The sequence below is a fragment of the Falco punctatus genome (assembly GCF_963210335.1).
Source record: "Falco punctatus genome assembly, chromosome: Z".
Taxonomy (NCBI): domain Eukaryota; kingdom Metazoa; phylum Chordata; class Aves; order Falconiformes; family Falconidae; genus Falco; species Falco punctatus.
The window spans coordinates 52,789,351-52,811,683 of NC_137586.1; the positions used below are offsets into that span (position 1 = coordinate 52,789,351).

The 22,333-nt window shown below is 39.0% G+C and overlaps 1 protein-coding gene and 1 long non-coding RNA gene across 4 annotated transcripts in view; one reads left to right on the top strand and one right to left on the bottom strand.

The window, feature by feature from the left end:
• LOC308056665 overlaps positions 1-22,333 on the top strand; it is a 383,794-nt gene that overhangs the window by 289,845 nt on the left and 71,616 nt on the right. The window lies entirely within an intron of this gene.
• Positions 1-22,333, bottom strand: part of SLC44A1 (solute carrier family 44 member 1) — a 64,302-nt gene that overhangs the window by 32,409 nt on the left and 9,560 nt on the right. For all 3 annotated transcript variants that reach the window (XM_080372380.1, XM_080372379.1, XM_080372378.1), the window contains exons 2-4: positions 13,230-13,319; positions 10,613-10,755; positions 1,687-1,823 (exon numbers count right to left, since the gene is read on the bottom strand). In XM_080372380.1, the coding sequence (XP_080228506.1) occupies positions 1,687-1,823; positions 10,613-10,755; positions 13,230-13,319 (370 nt within the window). The remainder of the gene's footprint in view (positions 1-1,686; positions 1,824-10,612; positions 10,756-13,229; positions 13,320-22,333) is intronic.

The window sequence follows — 22,333 nt, forward strand, 5'->3', positions numbered from 1 at the left end:
CTCTGAGCTGTGTGATTCCAGTCTTGAACAGAGTTCATCTACAAAAGGAAAGCTCATTTTAGGTTAGAACCTGGTTTTGATAAGTACAGTATCATATAATGAAACTTAGGAATTGAACTCAGTAACAATTCTGTTCAAAACCAGGTTTCATACTTTTGACCAAGCTTCTATAAATCAAAACAACTGGCTGTGATATTAATAATTCAAAAAAACCGTATTTTACCTTCAGGTTTTAAAATCTAAAACACCAAGGGAGATACAGTTGGAATGGAGAATCATGAGAACAAGCCACAGCATGTTTTAGGAAAATGGGTTTGGTGTACTTTAAAAGATGGCTATACTGAACGTATTTCAGGCACAGTTAATGAAATATTTGACTTATAAACACAGAAATAACGTTTGTGGTAAAACAAGGCATGGCTGCATTTCATTACTTCAAGAGGTACTTAAAAAACACTACTAATGACCTTGACTTCATACCAACAAATAACTGGCTTGCATTAGTTTAAGAAAAACACAGCGTGTTCAGATACAGGGTAAAGAGCAGAACTGTAGATACTGGCTAGTTTCACTGTGGGCTTGCATTTGACAGCAGCGTACAGATCACATGGGGAAGCTCCCATTCCCAGAACACCCACTGCAATGGCACAGATGCTGGTGCAGCTCCACACATGCTGTAATACCACATGATAGTTCAGCTCCCTCATTCACACACGTATGCAGGCACAATGCAGTGGGCCACTCAAGGGCACTAGCAGTGTCCTAATGCCACTTCAACTCACTCTGCTTTTCAAACAAGAAGCGTTCACATAACTTCTATCAGAACATAATTTGACATCCCCCTTCCTTCTATGAAAAGTAATCAGTTTCACTGCTTTGAACTTGGTCACCCAGACTGACTCATCATTAGCCAAGTACCATGCAAAGAAATCCTCTCACAGCATTTTAAAAGACTAAGTAGGAAAGCTTAGGACAAAAAACACTCCCACGTGAACAGCTGAAAACCCCTGAAATTTCCTCAAAGTTTTTACCTTTACTTTCTTTTGGAAGGTCCAAAATGCATTTTATTCCATGCAGTGTTAACATATGAATTGAGCTAGTAATATCAGTATTATTACTACAGAGAAAAACATTTATTAATACAGTTTATTTCTTTTACACTTCTTTAAAAAAGGGAAGTGTAAGAAAACAAAAAAACAGTAACTGCACTGTAGCACTGAATGAAGGCAGGAGTATTTTCACATCCACTGCCATACTCTGGACAGCAAGTGCCGTACAGTGGCAGCACTGCTCTTGCTAACCCCATATACATGTCGCCATTTCAACAGCATTACTCTTGAGCAGCAATGTCAGGACATTTCTGTAGTTATTGAGATCATACCCTACAGCCAGACATTCTCTCAAATTCTTGTTACATTTTGTACTCCTGTTTTAAAGATGGTCTTTCAAAACTGTCCGAAACATGACAAAACAGAAGCATACTGATACTCAGTATTAATATTAGTATGTATAAAAGCCTAGTATATATAAATAAGATATAGTAACATTTTAGCTTCATAAAAATATCACCTTCTTTCTATTGGTATTTCTTACATTTAATTTTTAATTCAGCTACTACATGAGTCTTTTTTTAATCCTATGAAAACATCTGGTACCTGAACAAAAACAGACATGGGGTTTGCATACCATTAGTTTCTGCAAATTTCTGAATATCAGCCAGAGTTTTTAGTTCTTTCCTTGGGCAAGCTGACACACACAAAGCAAGAGACTTGATCCTCTGATGTGCCAGGTCAATGTTACATGGATCCAAGAAGAACACATACCTAGGGAAGAAAAAGAAAAGTTACTTCTATTTTAATTAAAAATTACACTGAACAAGATCAATTTCATTACAACCTAAAGGATTCAGCCAAGACTAACCATCAGTCTACCCAGAAACACAGGAAATTCGATATTAGCAGAATTTTGTGGGTCAAAAAAATTCACGCACTCAACATATACAACACAAACATATAGATATTTATATACTTCTGGATCACACAGAAAGGATGTTTAACTCTACCAGATTCCAGGTCATTCAAGTGTTCATAAAAACAACAGCACTTCTATGATGCCTCTTCACAGATAAAAGTCTAAACATTCACAAACAAAAGCTTCACTCCAACCTTAAACATGACTTCAAGTTTTACAACTTTTTCCCAAAAGACCCAACAAACCCCATAAGGTTATACTTGGGCTGTAAAAATGCAGCTATTTTAATGATTACATAATGCCAGTAATTAAGAACAGCTTTTTGGTTTAGAATGATTTTCCACCCCACTAATCCACATGACAGAGCACATTAGTTTACTACTTATTTTGAAATAAAAATCGTTCAGATATTTCAAGTAGAACAACCTAATGTTCAAGTGTGCTATTTTAAAGAGATTTTATTTGCTAACTTACCATGATGAGTCACTGCCATTTAAAATCCAACATGTGAAGTACATATTATAACTCCCTACTGTCATCTCCTGGCTATACACATTTCATCACCAATGCTTACCCTACAGCACTGTCCATTCATGGTCTAATAAAGATGCAGGATGTTTTTCTATAGTGAACAAGTCTTCCAAACTCTTACTATTCTGGTGATATAGTATGCACTGAAATACACTCTTTGTATTATCTAACATCACCGTAGGAAAAGATCATTGCTATAAAAAAGTGCCATTTCTATTTTTGCAGTCCTCACAACAGGAATTCACTCTGTAATCAATAAAAAGCTCTTCTGCTCCTAGAAAGCATTTAGGTCCTGCCTGAACACTTTCAGTCTATACGGTAATTACTGCCTAACTTTCCCCCACAGAAAGACTGTTCTATTATCCAATCTCAGTATACAGGAATTATTAGTACTTAGTACACACAGTCTTACTTCCTGAAAGTCCACCAAAACCCATGTCATCTGTATCACCTGTAATGCGGTAATAGACTACTTGCATTATTAAAACATTCTCTTTCCTTGTGCGTGCATCTATGAAAATTACCCAGTACTATTTCTAGGTTTTTTTACTCAATATATACTAAACATCTCATGACTCCATAGATCATGGAAGTCTAAGAAGCCAAATGCAAACTTGAAAACTTCTGACCTGCAGACACAGCCAAAGTAACTGCATGTCAGCAATAAGCCACTAATTCCACCGTTTTCCTTCGTTTCGAAGAAAATACTCTTGAGCTGATACCAAAACATACAATACTTGTGTTAACTGGATACTCTGTCATAGCTTCCTCTTCATGAAAGCAAGTGCCCACAGTTGCTATTTCACACTGTCAGGGTACATAGAAGGAGAATGTCTGCTCCTTTGAGGGCATCTAGTCAAAACAGCTGCAAACAAGAACCCACAGAGTCAAACCTGGCTGCCACATGGTAAGGGGGTGTATGATGGAAACAAATCTAGTCAGTACACCAACTGGTAAGGATATGCAGAGAGAATTCTTATCTTTCAGTATTATCTGGGGAAGCACCCTGCCAAATTGTGACCATATAGAAAAGGAGGGAGACAGACATAAAACTTGACCAGTTAATGTTAATGGAAACAATACCCAGAAACAAACCTGTTCAATCACAATAATTGATGGGCTGTCAAGAAACTGCAGGCAGAGACTTTGCAACGCTTAAGGATGTGGATCTGAAGGTGCAGGATGCAGGAGGGGTCAGTGGAACTGGGACAGAATTCAGGGAGAAAAAAAAAAAAAAAAAAGAGGAAGGGCGGACAGAAAGGGGTGTAAAAGGGGACAGTTACATGGAAGTTGGTCAATACATTGGTCTGACTGAACCCAGTACCTGATCACTGCAGTCTGTCATATCCTTTTACTAAATCTTTCTTAACTCACTTTTTCTCTGCATAATTCTTGGCTCTATCCTATGCGCACAGATGGTGTAAGCACTAAGTGCCAGCTACTTGAGGGAAGCAGCGTGATATTTGGTGCCAGAAAGTGGAGTCAGACCAGGGGTGTGGGTGCCCCAGGCCTGTGGTGTCAGCTACAAAAGTGAATGGAGTCTCTGTACAAGTGACAAAGGCAGGAAGGAGTCTTGGCCACCAGCCACTGGGGTGGGAATAGTGTCCCCAAAAAAAACAGCTACAGAGGTGAAAGGGCTCAGCATAGTGGCTGGAGCAGGACCATGTGTCACAGTCCATGTGGTGCTGGCTGTTGACAGGGGAAGAGCACGTGTACCTTTCCCAAAGCACATGTGTGCATGTGTAACTCACCAGCAAACTCCAGGCTGTACCAGCCGGTGAGTAGGAGGCTCTAGGTCCAGGCATAAGTGTCAGGTGGATGGAAGGTCTGTGCCAGTATTTTGGTAGATCATCAACAACGGTCAGCATCAAACACTCAAGCAAACACAGCATTAATGTTTGCCAGTGAGCACCAAGATGCACAAGCTGCTGAATAGGGGGGATCCATGGGGTGAGTAGGAGGGCCTGGGTGGGCCGAGGGGCTTTGCTGGTACTTGGAGGATCTGTACAGGCACACGTGCCTGTAAACCCGGAGAGCGTCACATGTGGGCCTGCACTGGTGACTGTCTGTCTCTTAGAGCCCACAAGGAGCAGCAGGGACACAGCTGCTTGGGGTTGTGCTTATGCAAGTCCCACATTGCAGGTGCTGTTTAAAGCAGCACCCTGTCAACGCTAATCCATGTAATCAGCTATGTCAGTGTCCCATCCAGATCCCTCAGTCCAGGCAGAGACCCCGATGTATCGAGCTGGGCTCCAGTGGCCAGACAGGAGGCTCCTCTGAATGTCCCTTAACACGTATTACGTAAGGAAACCAAGTCAAGGAAGTCAGCATTAAGAAGCTAGAATACAGCCCACTTTTACAGTGATTTGAACTCAAGGACCAAGCTGTAATTTTAATGGCCAGAAGAAATTAGAATATTTTGTAAAATGAACACTACAATTTTAACTCACGTCTGGAAATTTAGAAATACAATGAAACTATAGTGCCATATGCAGTTTTGACAGAAGTGTGCTGTGTTGGCATACCCTTAAACAGACACATGTAATTCAAACACTGCATTGCATGGCTGAGAGTTCTGACAGCAGTAAGGCAGCTGCAAAGCGAACACCAACCTATCAAACCTGTGGCTTCAATCCATGGTCTATCTAGAAGAGAGAAGTAAGAATTTTTTAATTTCTAGCTGCTAAAACAAGACTCAAAATGCTAGGCACAGCATTACAGAGAAAAAGGTGGTTTAGTTTTTGTTTATAAAGCTTACTTATTGAAAGTAAGTGATTTTACTGCAGAAAATTCCATGCTGTGTCACCACAGAAGACGTTTTGTTTCTCACTAGAAGAATACTTACACACTTTGAGCTGCAATTTCAGTTATTTAGAATCAACAATAGACTAATTTGTTGATAAGAAAGTAACTACATCAGCAATACACAGACTAAAGTAAACAAATAATCATATTGTTAGAGATGCTTCAACACTGCAAATAAAAATTTGTTTGCTATAGGAAATTTAGTTTTACAACCCAGGAAGCATCTTACGCATCTTTACAAAGTATCAGCCCTACAGAGGAGGACTTGGGGGTACTAGTGGACAAAAGATTGGACGTGAGCCAGCAATGTGAGCTTGCAGCCCAGAAAGCCAGCTGTATCCTGGGCTGTACAAAAAGAAGCATGACCAGCAGGGAGGTGATCCTGCCCTTCTACCCTGCTCTCATGGGACCCCACCTGGCAGACCACATTCAACTCTGGTATCCCCAGTACAACACAGACATGGATCAGTTAGAGTGGGCCCAGAGGAAGCTCAGGAAAATAATGAGGGCTGGCAGACCTCTCCTATGAAGAAAGGCTAAGGGAGTTGGGCTTGTTCAGCCTGGAGAAGAGAAAGCTCTACAGAGACCTTATTGTGGCCTTTCAGTACTTAAAGGAGGCTTATACAAAACATGCAGAGAGGCTTTTTATGAGGGCCTATAATTATAGGACAAGCGGTAACAGTTTTAAACTAAGAGAGGGTAGATTTAGAATCATAGAATTGTTTACATTAGAGAAGTTCTTTAAGGTCATCGAGTCCAACCATAAACCTAACACTGCCAAGTCCACTACTAAACCATGTCCCTAACTGCCACATCTACCTGTCTTTTAAATACCTCCAGGGCTGGTGACTCAAACACTTCCCTAGGCATCCTCTGCCAATGCTTGACAACCCCTTTGGTGAAGACATTTTTCCTAATATCCAACCTAAACCTCTCCCCTGGCACAACTTGAGGCCATTTCCTCTTGTCACTTGTTACCTGTGAAGAGACCAACACCCACCTTGCCACAGCCTCCTTTCAGGTAGTTGTAGACAGTAATAAGGTCTTCCCTGAACCTCCTTCCCTCCAGGCTAAACAACGCCAGTTCCCTCAGCTGATCCTCACAGAACTTGTTCTCCAGACCCTTCACCAGCTTTGTTGCCCTTCTCTGGATACAGCTCCAGCACCTCAATGTCTGTCTTGCAGTGAGGGGCCCAAAACTGAACAGAGTGTTCAAGGTGGTTCAAGGTGCAGCCTCACCAGTGCCAAGTACAGGTGGACAATCACTTCAGATTAGACAGAAGGAAGAAATTCTTTACTGTGAGGGTAATGAAACACTGGACCAGGCTGCCCAGAGAAACTGTGGATGTTCCATCCCTGAAAGTGTTCACAGTCAGGCTGCACAGGGCTTTGAGGAATCTGATATAGTTGAAGATGTCCCTGCCTATGGTTGGGAAAGTAGACTAAATGGTCTTTAAGTCACAGAATCACAGAATAGTCGGGGTTGGAAGGAACCTTTGGAGATCATGTAGTCCAATTGCCCTGCTAAAGCAGATTCACCTAGAGCAGGCTGCACAGGATTGCAACCAGGCTTTGAATGTCTCCAGATGAGATGTTCAAGACTCCTCCATCTCTCTGGGCAGCCTATTTGGGTCCTTTCAAACCAAAACTATTCTATGGTTCTATGATTCTTTGTTCTTTTTTGAAAAATTGAAAGTTGGTTAAAAGAACTTCTGAAATACAGCATGATGAAAAAGTTATTTGAGTAAAAATAACTGCATGTAATTTTTAGTATGTCTACCTCCTGTTGCCAAAAAATTAGAATTTTTAAGCTCATCTTTAATTTAAGGCTGAATCCTGTACATGAAGGCAAGGAAGGAAAGAGTTTATTAACTTTGCAAAACTCATGGTCTCTGGAAATAAGGTGAAGTTGTCCATCCTCGGGCACGTAATTCAAAATGAACTTCAGTACAACTTCCAACTTTTCAAAACGCATAATTAATTTATTTTTTTTACACACATCTATAGGATAACCTGCCTTATGCTTTCTTACCATTTCAAGCTTACATTGCAATACATTTCTTTTTTCATTTCTGAAAGAAAAATCCCTATTTCTAGGCAATTAATTAAAAATATAATTTCAAAATGACCAGATGCTAAAAAAAAAGCTTCAAAAATTTTGGCTTCTCACCAAATTTTGGCTACTTCTAGTAGCTTACTAGACAAGTACCCTATTGCCTATTCATGCCCATGAGAAAATCAGTAAAGACACCTTGCAAAACAGGAAGACAAAAGGCATCATTATTTTGTACACTGCAACTTACTCTGGAAGCACTGTGGCAAGTCATACAAACAAGCCTATCTTACCTTCATGTACTTTGTATGCTCTTAGATTTAGCAGTGTCACTGATTTTCTGTCAACCCTCAAGGCACCTCTTTATAGGCAAATGAGTACTTTACAGAAAACCTTTGCTGTGATCTACAAGCGCCTTATCACAATAATGGAGAAGTGAGTTTTAAGTGATCACATCTCTAAACAAATTATGGGCAGGGCATATACAGTTTCACTCAACCATGTGTGCTGCAAACTCTCCCTGGGTTTTCCCACTACCTAAGCCCCAAGGATTTTCCTGAGTCAAAGGCATTTATTAAGGTGGAATACCACCGTAACTCTTCCCTATAGCAGCACATGCACATCTCCTTGTACTTGAGTGAACAGCACAAACTGAATTTTATCCAAGTGGCAAAGTATGGGTGATAAAAAAAATAATTCAGACTGAACTAGCATTTCAGAGACTTATATTTGGCTGCCATAGCCATCATTAATTTGTAAATAAAAGGTAATTTTTTTAACCCACTTATAACTGCCAGAACTTGAAAAGAAGCTTATCTGAGGCAGATAGGTTTAATGAGAATTCACTGCCAGGGCTAGACGATAATCCCGTGTCTGACTCTAGAGCACAGCCTATTAAAGCTGTATTGTGTTCTCGTTGTAAAAATAAAAAGATGCTTGATTCATACTTTGTTGATGAGACCAGACTGTAAAAATCCTCCTTCCCAACACTTCATCTCACTGGTTTCAGCATATATAATGCACATGGGTCAAATCATATAACTGTGAGGACTCTGCTCTTCACCATTACCAACCAGATTTCCATATCCACACAGACCGCATCCATTTCACTTCCTCATTACAGTGCCTAAGGGTCGCTGTCATTTACAGGGAAAAAACTGTTATTTTTACAGATGATTTACAGATACAGATGATTTCTGCCTTGGACTGGGAAATGAGAGTTGCAGAATGACCCTGCAAGCAGAATGAAATGAGAATAACTTCATGTTTCCAGAACCACATTTGTAGAGCTTAAAGCCCTTTCCTTCTCTAGACAACCCAAAATGTACAAGCAGGATGAAGGGTTTATGTTTACAATCTGTTTGGAAAGTACTCCTGTAAAACAGCATGAAATACTCCCATGAACCATACCACAGACACTGCAGGAACCCCATCTGCTAGAGACAGATGCAAAGCAGATAATTTGCTTGGCAGTTTTTCAGAAGAAACTAAAAAGCTATAGGCTGTACAAGTGGGAAGGATCACTCATTTATATAAGAGCTGGTCTCTTCCAAAGCTGTGTAACCCTGGACTGTATCAGAGGCACTTCACTGTGAAGAGTTACAGAATCTGCCTTGGCAGAAGGTTTTCCCTCACTCTCAACCAAACAGAGATTACAAAGTCCATTCATGTTGATATGAGCATATCCCATTCATTTGCTTAGGTAATCAAGCCATGATACCTTTATTATGAAAACATAATTCTTTTGAATGTTAATAAGACTTTGACAAGCAATGGGTTGTTGTTTATTAACTGTTTAGAACAGCCTATTTTTATTTGCTATCCTTTGATCTTGCATTTACTTGAGGAAATCACTTAGTGGTACATATCTCCTCATGATGGCCTAATTTCTGTCACATGTATACTATCACACTATCAATTGTTATATTTCAATAAGGTATCCCAGTTTCTCTGCCTTCACACAAACTCAGACACCATTTCTTTCAAATTTAAACTTATATAAGAATTTTAAAATGCACATTTTCTCTCACACCACAAGAATGACAATTTCATACTGAATACACCTTATTTTAGAAAATATTTAAGTACAAAAACCCAGGAAAATTATGCTGTGTTAAGTTCTAAACCCTTCAACCCTCCCTGAAGCTGTGATTAGATTAAGAAATTACTCTTTTGACAGATGGAATCTGTAAAAAGTTTCAGGTTATTTTATTTCGCTCAGATTCTTCCGGTAACACACCAACTACCTAGCCACATTAAATCTTAAACCAGATATTTAGAAATCTTCAGTCTAGCAACTCAAAATAAGCAAATCTTAGGAAAGCACCCTTCCCAAATAATTCACATAAATTATGGATTTTCTTTTAGCCTGTAAGTGTGAAGTAAAAGACTATCACGCCCAGAAATTAAAGACATTTTAGGTCTTTGAAGTAATCAACAGTGAAAGAAACATCTTTTTGGTCAATTAATACCACTGTTCTAAGGTTAGGCTAAATAGTTTACTTTCTAAAGTCACCCAAGATGTACAGATGCACTCTGAGCACTGACTGGCAGACAAACCTCAGCAGATGCTCACAGGTTTTCAACCTGTCAGTCCAGAAGTCTTGTTACTCAGCTCCAGTACTACTACTGCACTATGAAGTTTTCCTGCACAATAGATAGGAAATACCTGTGCTGGTTCTGACCTGTAAGTATGTGTTTTAACATGACACTGCTCAGAGTAAGAGTTGTGTGCTGCTTAAAAGTTTGGTGCATTTTCTCCACAAGCCACATAAATATATTTTGCTTACAGTTCAAATTTTAAAGTCTCATTTTAATATGTCAGATATATCCCATTTGCCCCTAAACTGAGTGGCAGAAACTGAGCATACAACAACGAAAGTGAATACTTTCTACGCAGGTATCGAAGACCTGCTCCCAAATCTAAGAATACCTGTCACACCTAAAACTCTAGCAGACAAACAAAATTCTCAGTAGCCTGATACAATGTCCTACATGAAGCAGACTCTACAAAAGGGAAATTTCTCAACATCTTAGCTGCACTCATACTGAACATTCGCCAATATATACTCTCCAAGTACTGTTACTGGTTGTTACAAAGGATTGCTGTTCTCTACGTGAGAAAACTGGGGAAGGGAAAAGGGATATGCTAGCTCATTCCTACTTGTCCATTTAATTGAAAACCACTCTCAAAGGAAGAAAGGTTTTGCCCTTCCTGGTTTACAGAATGAAGCAATTTGATCACATACTCACTTCTTGTGTGTGAGGTCCAGACCACTGTTGATGACTCCCTCCACCTTGACATTTTTCTGTCCACAAATATTTCCATAACTGTCATATCCTGAAAGCAGTCTTGCAGCTGCTCCTGTGGCTATTGAAAAGCCACAGATAAAACCCTGGAGAAGAAAAAAACCCACAGTTTAGTAATGTTCTGTTTGACCGTTGGGAAAAGTCAGTTTAATTCATTCATTTCTAAGCAGAGTTTCTTTAAAAATTCCTTCAGACTGAAAAAAGGAAAGACAAGGACCATCCGAGAGAATGCTGTGTAATTATAAAATTTAATACAAGCCAAAAGAGGACTCAGATATCTAACATTGCGTATTATCCAAGCACAGTTAAGAATCTTGAAGGTGTTTTTGAGAAAAATTGTCAGGAAGTGATGCATGAAGCAGAAGGGGGGCCAAGGGCAGGCAGTGAAGGAGAGCTACAAGAAGAGCTGGTGTTGTTAAGGGTTAGTATGCATCTTCGAGGACTCAAGGCAGTCCAGATTTTCTTGCTTTAAGATCATTACTTTTTTCCTTCAAATTATGTGCTTTCAAAGATGAGCTAGAATAAGGAACCCTATCTGAATTAAGTTCCTTTTAAAGAAATCCTCTCAAGAAAGTGCTCAGGTCAGGGCCACTATGGTTCCAGATGCTGGGTTCAAATGCAGGAAAGGAACAGCCACAGAGCAAGACAATGCAAAATGACTCAGAGTAATGTGGAAAATACCCAATGTCAGGCAGGTCTTGCTGTGAACTTGAGACACTTCACTAGCAAAACCAAGATCAAGGCAGTGATTATGCGAACAGGAGACTCGCCCAAAAGAATAATTAGCTCTCCAGCAACACCACTGACAGGGAGAAGTGAACCATCAGCTCACTCCACTACCATCAATGAACTGTTTTTACAGATGAAGCAAGCTAAGATTTAAGAAGGAGCAGCAGAGTAAACAGCTGAGACAAACGTGAGGAGCAACAGATAGAAGTGACAGGATCAGATGAGATGATGATACCAGGTAATAAAGTCTGCATGGAACAGTTAAAACATGGGCGGTTTTAAAGGTCTGAAAATACAGGAGAGGGACCTTTTCTGATGGACAGCCTACACAGAAACTCCAGACAGCGAGCTGGGAATTATCTTTCTCTTGCCAATGCACTAAAGCACTTACAGACTTAATATCAAAGTGAGAACAAGGGGAAAGTAAGCAAAAGGATACCACAAGTAATAACTACCAGCACTCATTTTCAATTTCTCAGATCCTTGCCATTCTGTGAAAGACATACTAGCAGGCATTTTACATACAATAGCACTCAGGTTCTTTGCTGGTTCAGTAATGTTTCTTTTCCATATACACAGGTTAAGGGAAATCATGCAATTCCTCATCTAAGCTAATTTACAACACCGTGGGGATGTCCTCTCGACCCATAACGGTACCCAACCCTCCAAGTGAAGTCCCCTAGAACAGTGACTAACAGGGTATTTGACTCAAAAGGGTAAGTGCATTGTGTATCATATTGCTTAGACAGGAAAACCTGCAACATTCACCCACAGCAGACTAATTTATAATTGGGGCAACAGGTAGGTACAGACTGAATAACCAGAGGACATCAAGAAAGGCAGAAAAAACAACCACAAAAAAAGAGCTGCTTGTTTCAGGAAGTACTTGTGCTTTTTATGATTTTAAGATATTCACATTACAGTGACAATATAGTTCATATAATTTCAACAAAATAGTTTCATCTTTGCACTTGAAGCACAGCCAATGACAATCCTCTGGGGAAAGAAAAATAAGTTTTTCAAAGGAATAATTCCAAAGACCAGAAACCAAGGTACAGTAGAAAATAAAGCTGACAGCACAGAAGTCCCAAACTCTTAAGGGCTACTGCTTGCAAGACAGCAGTACAAGACAGTGACAGACATTCTCTGTTTAGAAAGAACAGCATACATAGGTCCATGAAACAAAACAAGATGAAAAGAAGTGTATTTCTAGTTTTCACTAATTTACAGCTCTTGGATTTTTTAATATAAAGTGTATAGTCTTGTGAGGCTGCTTTGAGAGAAGTAACCATTTCATCACACAGGACAAAGCCTGGATAACTTGGTAAGATCTTAGTATTAGTAATACAGTTGTTATTAGTAGGTGCTTCTACTAAGCATTCCACACACACACAAAAAAAAGTGTCAACTGTTTGACATTCAGAATCTTTGTTTCTCAGCAAGAAATTTACTGTCATTTAATTCATATTAGCAAATAGCAGAACTATTTACTAGATTCAAAGCTATCATTTCTGGGACATGCACAGTCCCATAAGGAACTGAGTCAAGTGATACCTCAGAGCCACACTGAAAATGACTTACAAATGAAACTGGAGTTTCAGAGGAAGAGGAGGTGAAGCAAAAACTGGCACAAACATTAAATTATGGATCCTTACCAAATACCTTTGATATGTACGTATTACCCATTTCTGTTGTACTGATGGTTCCTACGACAGCATACCTTGGCCTTACCCAGTGATTAAGTTACTACAGGATTTTAAAACTTCTAATGAATGCAAACTCGTAAACTATATAAGAATATGTAAGAAGACATTCACAGAGTTCTACTCACCATTCCTATGCAGAAGAGGATGAATAAGAGCAGCCATGGTACGTCTGTGCAGCTGTGGTCCTCCAGAGGCTTCCACTCTCGCTTGGAGCTCTTACATGAGAAGAGAGAGATGAGGTTTAACAAAACTTTGTCTTCTGCTCATAACAGAGAAAGGCAGAAAATGACTCCCCAGGGCATTAACACAGGATTTATCTTTAAACTCAAATACAGCCGAAGCAGCTTAGTCAAAAAACTTAAAGAGTAAGGCTCACGAAAGATACTTCAAAGAAGAGCCTCCACTGGAAACTTGATTGACAAAGAATTATTTACCTAGAACACAGGACATTTGCCCAGAAATTTACAGGTATTTATCCAAAAAACAGGTTATTTTCATTTGTATTTTTTTTCCTAACAGATGAGAGAAGCTAATGGCACAGAATCAACAATATTTGCTGTTGTAGTCCTCCACAGCTACCTTCCAGTAATCTGCTTTCCAATAACAAAAAAAAGTTAAACTTTTAAAAGCTCCCAAGTTTTAAAATACTATTGTCAGGTTTAACAAGTACAGTGTACATAGGAAGGAGGTAATAAATTGCTGTTACATGAACAGTTTTCTACCTGCCAAGAGGCAGCTGGGCTTAACATTTCAGCAAAGAAATCAAGTCTGTATCACCCAGGTGCCAGAAAGGAAAGTTGTGTATTTAAAAGATTGAAATACTCAATGATGGAGGCTCTACTGCAAAGTATAAAGATGTAAAATTTCTTAAGTGTGTATACTCTGCTAAGGTAGTTAAAATCTGTTAAAAAAAGTCAGTTTACCATACAGGCAAGAAGTTTTTTAAGAAAATAATTATTTTAAGAGAAGAATGAGCATTGGCTATAGCACAAATCTAACCACCATATCAGAATTTGTTTATAATAATGATAATAAAAAAATATTGATTATAGCTGCTTTTACAAATACATGGTTACGCAGACAAGCTTTTCAATTAATTCCCACATGCTAACTGTTTGCCTATGTCTACTAAGACCCCAAAAATGCGCACATTGTTTTCATACTTGAGGAAGAAAAAGAGATTGATATAGGGAGAATACAGAACAGGCCTCTTCAGAGACAGAGCAAAAGAGGTTACCTATTCAAATTTTCAATTTTTTTTTTTCCTCTCAGGATTCTGAAGGATTTTCAAGATTTTCTTGACAAGGTAGCAAATGTCAGTACTGAATTCAAATAGCATGGTTGGATGAGAAGTCAACAGCTTTTAGCTCCAGTATGTATTTTTGTAGATTTTTTTTTCCAAACAATGCTGCAGCATGTAGCTCATGTGATATTGGCAAGGTATTTTTTTGCCAATTCACAAGCACAAAGCAACCTTTTCAAATACTAGCATTAGAAAACTACAAACTGGGTACAAGATAAATGTAATCCTACATGCACTATGCTTCAAAAAGCAGAGTTTTTTAAGTAGCCCGCTTTTGCATTGGGGAATTCCATGCTACTTTTGGAATCTTTTATTAAGGAAGTTCCACTCGCAGATGTTGTATTTTATATACTAAAACTGTGCAAATTCAATCTGACTTCGAAACAGTCAAACTTCTTTTTTTTTTACTCAATAATCCATAGTGAGAGTTGCCAAAAGGTCACATTATGCACTCTACTACACTCATTCAACAAAACCGTCTTCTGATCCTGGTGGTTCACACTTAAAACTAACACACTATTCAAACTTAACATTTACAACAAAGTTGTGACATTTATAGTGTTACAATTATCATAATCATAATTGCATACAATATGTAAAGCTTCATACTTCCTATTCCCAAATCCACTCCAAGAACTCTAGATCCTTTAGAGATCTATTTACAAACAGCAGAGAGATTTCAGCTATAGATGTACCTTAAGATTAAGTTGCCCTTGGCAAAAGAGGGAGCAGTAAGTACTGCAGTGTGGTTGGTTTGTTTTGTTGGGGTGGGGGTGGTTTATTCTCTCTGTGCCATCTGCAAACAAAATCTTTTAATAGGATTTTTAAAAGCCACTGGACATCCCTTGGAATAGCTCTGGCAAAGATTTAGGTTGTCTGACTAGTCACAGTTAGTAAATAAAATGGATTACTTATTGTAAATGGACTAAGTGACTAAGTCAAAAACAAACTTAAAATGCGATGGTGTAGCACACAGTTCAAATGTTACACAGAGGAATTAATTCTATGTCCATAGACTTTACACTGCTCCAAAACATTAAAAAAAAAAAAAAAAAAAAAAAAAGAAGTTATTTTAAACAAAAAGTACCCTTGGAGGCAACTCAAAAGACACTATATACTTGGCAATCTTCAGTTTAACCATCTAGCATAGTAACATGGTATGAAATTATACATCTTTCATGCACCTTTGGAGCAATACCCTGTTCTAGTAGCCTGTTCAAACTTTCTCCTCTCCAGCCCTTGCTACAACCCAAGCTAGATGCCATTATCTGTCTGCTGTTTTCTTCTCAGTTGCTTCTCTGCATTTTGGATTCCCCCTAAACCTTCTTCCATAGCTTCACAGTCCTTCCTCCTAATCTTTGATGCTGGTGTCTGTGTCTCTCTTGTGACTGCTCTCTGTTCACTCCACACCTTTAGACATTTCCTCACACCATGATATTTATGCTTGGGCAACACAAATTGTCAATCTATGGCCAACATAAGGTCTAACAAATGTTGTTTGTTCTGCAGTCTGGAAACTGTGCTTTCTCTCTGTTGTAACTGAAATACCACAAAAATTTTAGCAGACATGCTTTGCCTGCAGTCCTAAAGCAGCACTTCTGATTTCAGCCTTTCCTCCAGACAGAGCCTTCAGTATCTGCTAATGCAAGAATGCTAGAGAAACACGTAGAGGAAAAAGAACATTTCTGGAAAACATTTGATTCATTTTAGGTTTTCTTTTAAAACAGAACTTTCATAGTTTATGCGGTGCTTTCTGTGGATATTCTTACCATTAACAAAGTACAGGACTACCTGTGCACTGTTATGACAGCACCGAGAACCTGATAGGAGCACTACCAGTCAAGAACGCAAAGTGGGAAAAAGAGCCTGTCTCTCCAAGAAAATCTTGCGGGTTGGGAACACTTCTTCTGCCCAGAACAGACATTCTGCGCTGATTTTAAGAGTTATTTACTCAACAACCCAAATGAGCATGTTCAGAAGTTGACATCTGTCCATTTTGCAGAAGACTCGGCAAACTTAATGCTTCTCAAAACCAAATGTATTGGGTGAGGCACAATTTTACAAGTATGTCTAAATTCCACACCCAGAAAGTTGGATGTCTAAAGTTGGGCTTTCTCTTGCAGAAGAGAAGCATGAAGAATGCCAGCACATTAGCTGTTGGCTAGCTCAATTAAGAGCTGCATGGCTCAAGACAGCAAGTGCTTGTACGCAAATGCAAAATAAAAAGCGGCTATTTTCTTGGTATTCATTGCATCCAATCACTTCAAAAGAAATGCAGAACCCGTCCTCCCTCCAGATTTCTTCCTCCCTTCCAAAATATACACTTGCAGCACCAAATAGGTGGTCTGAATTTATGTCTCTTCTGCATACTGTAATGTACTTCTGTCATCATAACACAAACGCACTGACTACCACTTTCACTGTTAACAGTAACAACTGTACTGGATGCTACAATACAAGCACTCACCTGCCCCAACCAGACTGCAACACACATAAGAGCACAAAAAAAGGGTAAAAATACAGCATGTCAGCAGAAAACTGCTGATGCAAGGAGTTAACAGAGAATTATTTTTTAAACAAAATGTCTCACGCAATGTAGAATTTGGGAGTGATGTGACTGAAGCAAGAGGCCAAGTAAAGAACATCTGCAGTACTACATATATGGAAAATCAAGCTGTGGGCATGTAGCAAAGATGTGAATGAAATCAGGATGAAGATGGAATTTGCCATCAGCAGAGGCTTTTGAAACATCGTGAGAAAGACGGCATGAAGAAATTCTAAAATCTTGTAGTGATTAGATCATGTGCTTCAGGAAGAAGAAAATGAAGCTACTGCTGAGACAGATGGGCTGAATTAAGGCCAACCCAGTGAAAAACTGGCCCAAGTAACAGCCACTGGATGAAAAGGAGATGCAGGGAGAAGTTGAGACTCCACCTTAGACAAGGTTTTACTTTGGCTAGCGAGTTTAAGCTAGCAGCTGGAGAGTATAGGACTGTTCCAATTTGCATATGAACACACAAATTGCAAGAACAGTAGCTTCATACAGGTTGTCAAGGACAAAAAATAAACCCAAACCAGAACAAACAAATAAAATCCTCACATTTTTCAGCTAAAAACAAACCTCAGAAGAGACCCAGGACAAGGATGTCCCACCAAAATCCTATGGGAAGATGCATTAGTCATGAGGAAAAGGAGTCTTGCAAACTATTAATGTAACTCCAGAACTACCATACACAGTGCTAAGCAAGCCAAGAGAAGACAAAATTTTAAAGCAAAAAGTCGACAGCCAGCAAAACTAAACCAAGTTAAACTTCATGAGATACCAGTTACAAGAGCTGTGCTGCTCTGGCTTAAGAGAAGGCTTCTGGGTAGAGGTGCTGGGAACTTCTAGAAGGTCCACATCCAGGACAAATCATTGCAAATTACTTGTAAGTAATGCTAGATGAAACCTTACAGGCAGATGAAACACAGTGACCCAATAATCATCTACTTGAGTGTTTGGTTTAAATCCCTTCCACTTCCAAGTAAAAAATGACAGAAAATAAGACAGAAAAGCTGAAATAGTTTTTAAACAGACGTGCATGAATCATTTTGACATTCCATTAAAAAGCAATAAATTTGTTTGGTTTAGTTTCCTTTTAGCTTTCAATCTGGTTTTAATACAAGACAAAGATACTGCAAAACATCTAGTCTTCCATTGCCAGGCATTGAGAATAAGCTTTCATATTTTCTACACTTAGAAACGGCCACTTTCTTCCTGTTGAATACTGAACACAAGACATGACATTTTGACTCATCCATCTAAACTATCAGGCCTACATTTCCAAGTTTTTTCAGATCCTATATACTCTGGCACATCAGCATTTGGCCCATTTCCCCCTTAGCAGCTCACACCATACTTCAAGGATGTGACTTTTCAGAACACTTACTATTTCTGAAACTTCTGTTGGTTCAGCTGGTGGGTTACAGTACTGCCAGATACAGACCTAGTGCGTGGAAACTTCTCCAGTGCATTCACCAGTTACATGCGTTCATTATTTGACCTTTACTTAAAGACTATAAAGTCACAAAATAAATTCATTCACTACTCTCACCAAACAGACACTGAATTTTTAACCACTTCTGGCCCTTAGTCTCACTTCTGCATTACATCTATCTTCCAAGGTTTTAGTATCTCAATCATGACAGCAATGGCATGTCCTTTACAAAGACTTCCTTCTTAAGACAATTTACAAAATTTAAGAAAATTTAAGATGCATCTTCTGTTCACAGAACTATTGTGTTACACTGTCAGTTACAAACACTGGTATGCATGAATACCTGAACTCCTGTTTGTTCCTTAAAATGGTGACTATTCTTTTCAGTGGGACATGGTTTATTTTGTTTTTTTTTAAGTACAGAACCACGCTAAAAAACAAATCGATAGTTCCAGAAGCCATGGAAGTAGTAACATTGATTTCCTTTGGTCCTTCTGTACAGTACAATCAGATCCTCTGGTACCTAAAACAAAGGGAAAGTTCTCATCACAGTTCTTCATGCAGTGGAAACAATTTTTATTTTTTTCATCCTTCTCATTTATGTTTTCTGGTATTTAAGAGTAACTCCGCTTTTGTTACAGCTCCTTTCTCTGTGGCAAGAGTTTGACCTCAATCTTTCATTAAGCTCACAGGAACACAACGAAACCTCTGCATCAGCTATCGCTGCTGAATTAGCTATCACTGCCAAGTTAGCCATGTTGAATCAATGATTTTTAAGTTATTGAGGCAGGGGGTGGGGAACAAGTAGTTTCCTGAAGGAATGAAATGTATGTAACCTGTGCCAAAGATACTTCTTTTAAAAAATGTAAGTTACCTGCAGTTTAAATTACTACAAAAGGATTACATAAACTGACTTTTCAAATGGCTGTAATTAATTCAGGGTTTTAAATATGGAGCATTTGTTGTTATAATTTCCAACAAGTTTCAATAATAAGAAAATAGTTGCAACCCAAAATTTTCAGTATTTCAGGTGTTTTTTTCTTTTTAAATGAAAGGATAGATTTTTATTATATTTTTAAAAATCCTCAGGGATATTACTACTGGTGCGGCAGTTTAAGATAATGGGTTAGAAAATCCCATCCTAAGAACCACATTCACCTAACTACATTCCCTCTCACTTGTTTTACCACCTTGACGTAACTTTTGGATTCAGAGTATATGCAACTATAGCTCAATACAGGAGAGTAAACAGAAATGACTGCTGTTTGTATATTTAAATCAAGGAATTCAGAAGTGGCTGTGTAGCCACCTATCTATATAGGAGACAAGCAGCCATAGTGTGCACACAGCATTAATAAAGAGTACTTAGAGGTAAAAAAAAGGACACTTATCCTGACCAGGATCTTTTGTGGGAAACTGCCACTGAGTCCTGCAGAATCTACGTTTGCTAGAAGGAAGGCCAGTTCTGATAGAGTGCCAGAGATTCAACTGTTTTTATGAATAGCATTCAGTTTACTCCAACAGCACAGTGAGTACATAATACGGTCACTTTACACCTACAATGCAAGTTCAGTGCTCCAGAATTGGTGAGTCCATTTGCAGTACTGTGCACACCACAAAATGACATGTAAGACACAGTCCAGCTCTTGAGCTCTCCTTGGGAAATAGAGGCTGCTACCTAGAAGTCAGCCAGTCCAGAAGATTTCCTGCAACTTAAGTTTACAACTTCACATGCTATTGAAACATCTCCACACTGCCACAACCAGACAGTTCCTGAAACTTTTGATAGCATTTCCTAATAACCATTTAATGAGCTGATTCTTTACTCATTTTACATATCTTTACAAGCTAAAGAACAGTCCCAATCACATGCTAGCTTTTACCATGAAGTACGCGATGTATGAAAAAGAGGACCCATAATTTACTAGTTTACCTAATGCTTCCAATACAAGCTATCAGAAAGCATGGCATTTTTCTGTAAAGACACAGCACAACTTTCTACACTATTCAACCATTCAATAACTAGCAGTAACTCTGTATTGTCCTAATGAAATGTCTTCCTCTTTAGGCTCTGTAATTAAGATCTGTTCAGAAGTGGAAGAGGAAATGAGTCCTGATCCCAAGCATTAATAGTTCAGGATGTTTCTGGATCACTCTTAACTGAAGCCTAAAAGCAAGACATAAATCCCCTATTCTGGAAGCAGCTGCAGCCATTTTGACATCAAATGAAGTTACCAGCCATTCCTCTCCTTTCACTATGAATGTTAAACTGCAGCAAGTAAGATGACCAGTAAAATGCACCTAAACTACATTTTGACCACAAAGTGGTTAAAATGTATGTGATACCAATCACAGGCACTGACTAAGTTCACTATAAACATGCCTCAGTAACTACTTCACTAAAAACAGAGCATTTATCTGCTCACGCAGTCAACTTCGCAGATTATAACTGATCTGAACAAGGGTGGAAAACATCAGCATATAGAATCAAAACCTAGCAAGCTGTTTCACATTTTCAAACAAAAGCATTAGGCAACTTTTAACCTGTTAAATACCCTACACAAAAGGAATTCATACTGAGGGGGAGGGAAAAGGCATGGACATTTTTTAACACCCTCACAAGTGAACAAAGCAAAGCCTCCCTGAAAATGCCAACATGAATGTTTGTGTTACCTCTAGTGAGAATGAAGCATGTAATTATTCTAGGATCTTCTGTTACTCTGAAGACTGGATGACACTGTTTCTAAAAAAGCCCCCAAACCCTAAACCTTGCAAAACTCGCACACACTTCCCCCGCACATGTACACTTCTGAGAACAAAAGTAGCAGCTCTAAACTAGCTCTCTATATAAAATCTTCATGTGATGAAAGCACCCTGTTTATGCGTCCAAAGCAAAGCCTTGAAATGCTAAGTCTGTTCAGTTCATGACTTCATCAAGTATGTTAACATCTTTTATAGAAAACCCTTACTTTACTGCACCATGAAGCCCAAGAACACTGTGTGAAGCTGCCCCACACAAAGCACTCATCATTACCTACAGACTTGTGCATGAGCTACAAGTGTAAAGCACCAAGCAGTAGCTTATCGCAGTTTATCACAAATTCAGATGATTCTTTCAGGTTCACAGTAAAACTGATTCAATATATAGCAAATTATTGGTATGCATTCATTACTAGAGGAGGAACCCATACCAGCAAACACAGACTTTTACTCCAGAACTATGCCAGTTCCCTGGAAGAATGAACTATGCTTTATCAATAAAAATATCTCCATGAACACACCAAAAACATTCTTAGTGTAGACTTGTCCTGGCTCTGCCTCTGGAGATGAGCAGTATTGCTCCTATCCCAAAAAGCCTGCAAATGACAGCATTATTCTAGGAGGTGGATGCTTGAATTCCCCCAGACTTACAGAACTGAAGCCATGTCTCCCACCTCCAGGGGCAAATGAGCTTGTCACTGTAATACTATTACAGCGACAAGCAGCTGTCATCTCTAGAAAAAAAAAGGCAAATATACATTGTTTCCTGCAAGTGCCCTCCACTGTGAGCCTTCCTCCGGATACCAAGGGCAAAGGCCTTTGGACAATTCCAAAGGGGACAGCATCACAGAACATGGAAATCACGGTGGTGTCTAACACCCTTTTTTGTGGAATTTCTGCTTCAATCTCATTCCAAAATGCTTTATTCTTCAATTTACTTCAAAGCCGATGTTAGTCATGCTTTCAAAGTTTTACCAGAAGCCACATGCGAGTACTTTACATGTAAGTACCCACACCGTTATTTACCTAGTAGCGCCACATCACCACTTGCTCTCTAACATCTTGTCCACTGAAAAGATGCATCTGCTCTTTGTAAGTACAAAACTCAAGAGTTCATGACAGGAAAGCTTTTCTGATGGTGTACTACTGCTTTGAAGGTTATCCACTAAAGGGTAAATTATTCACGCTT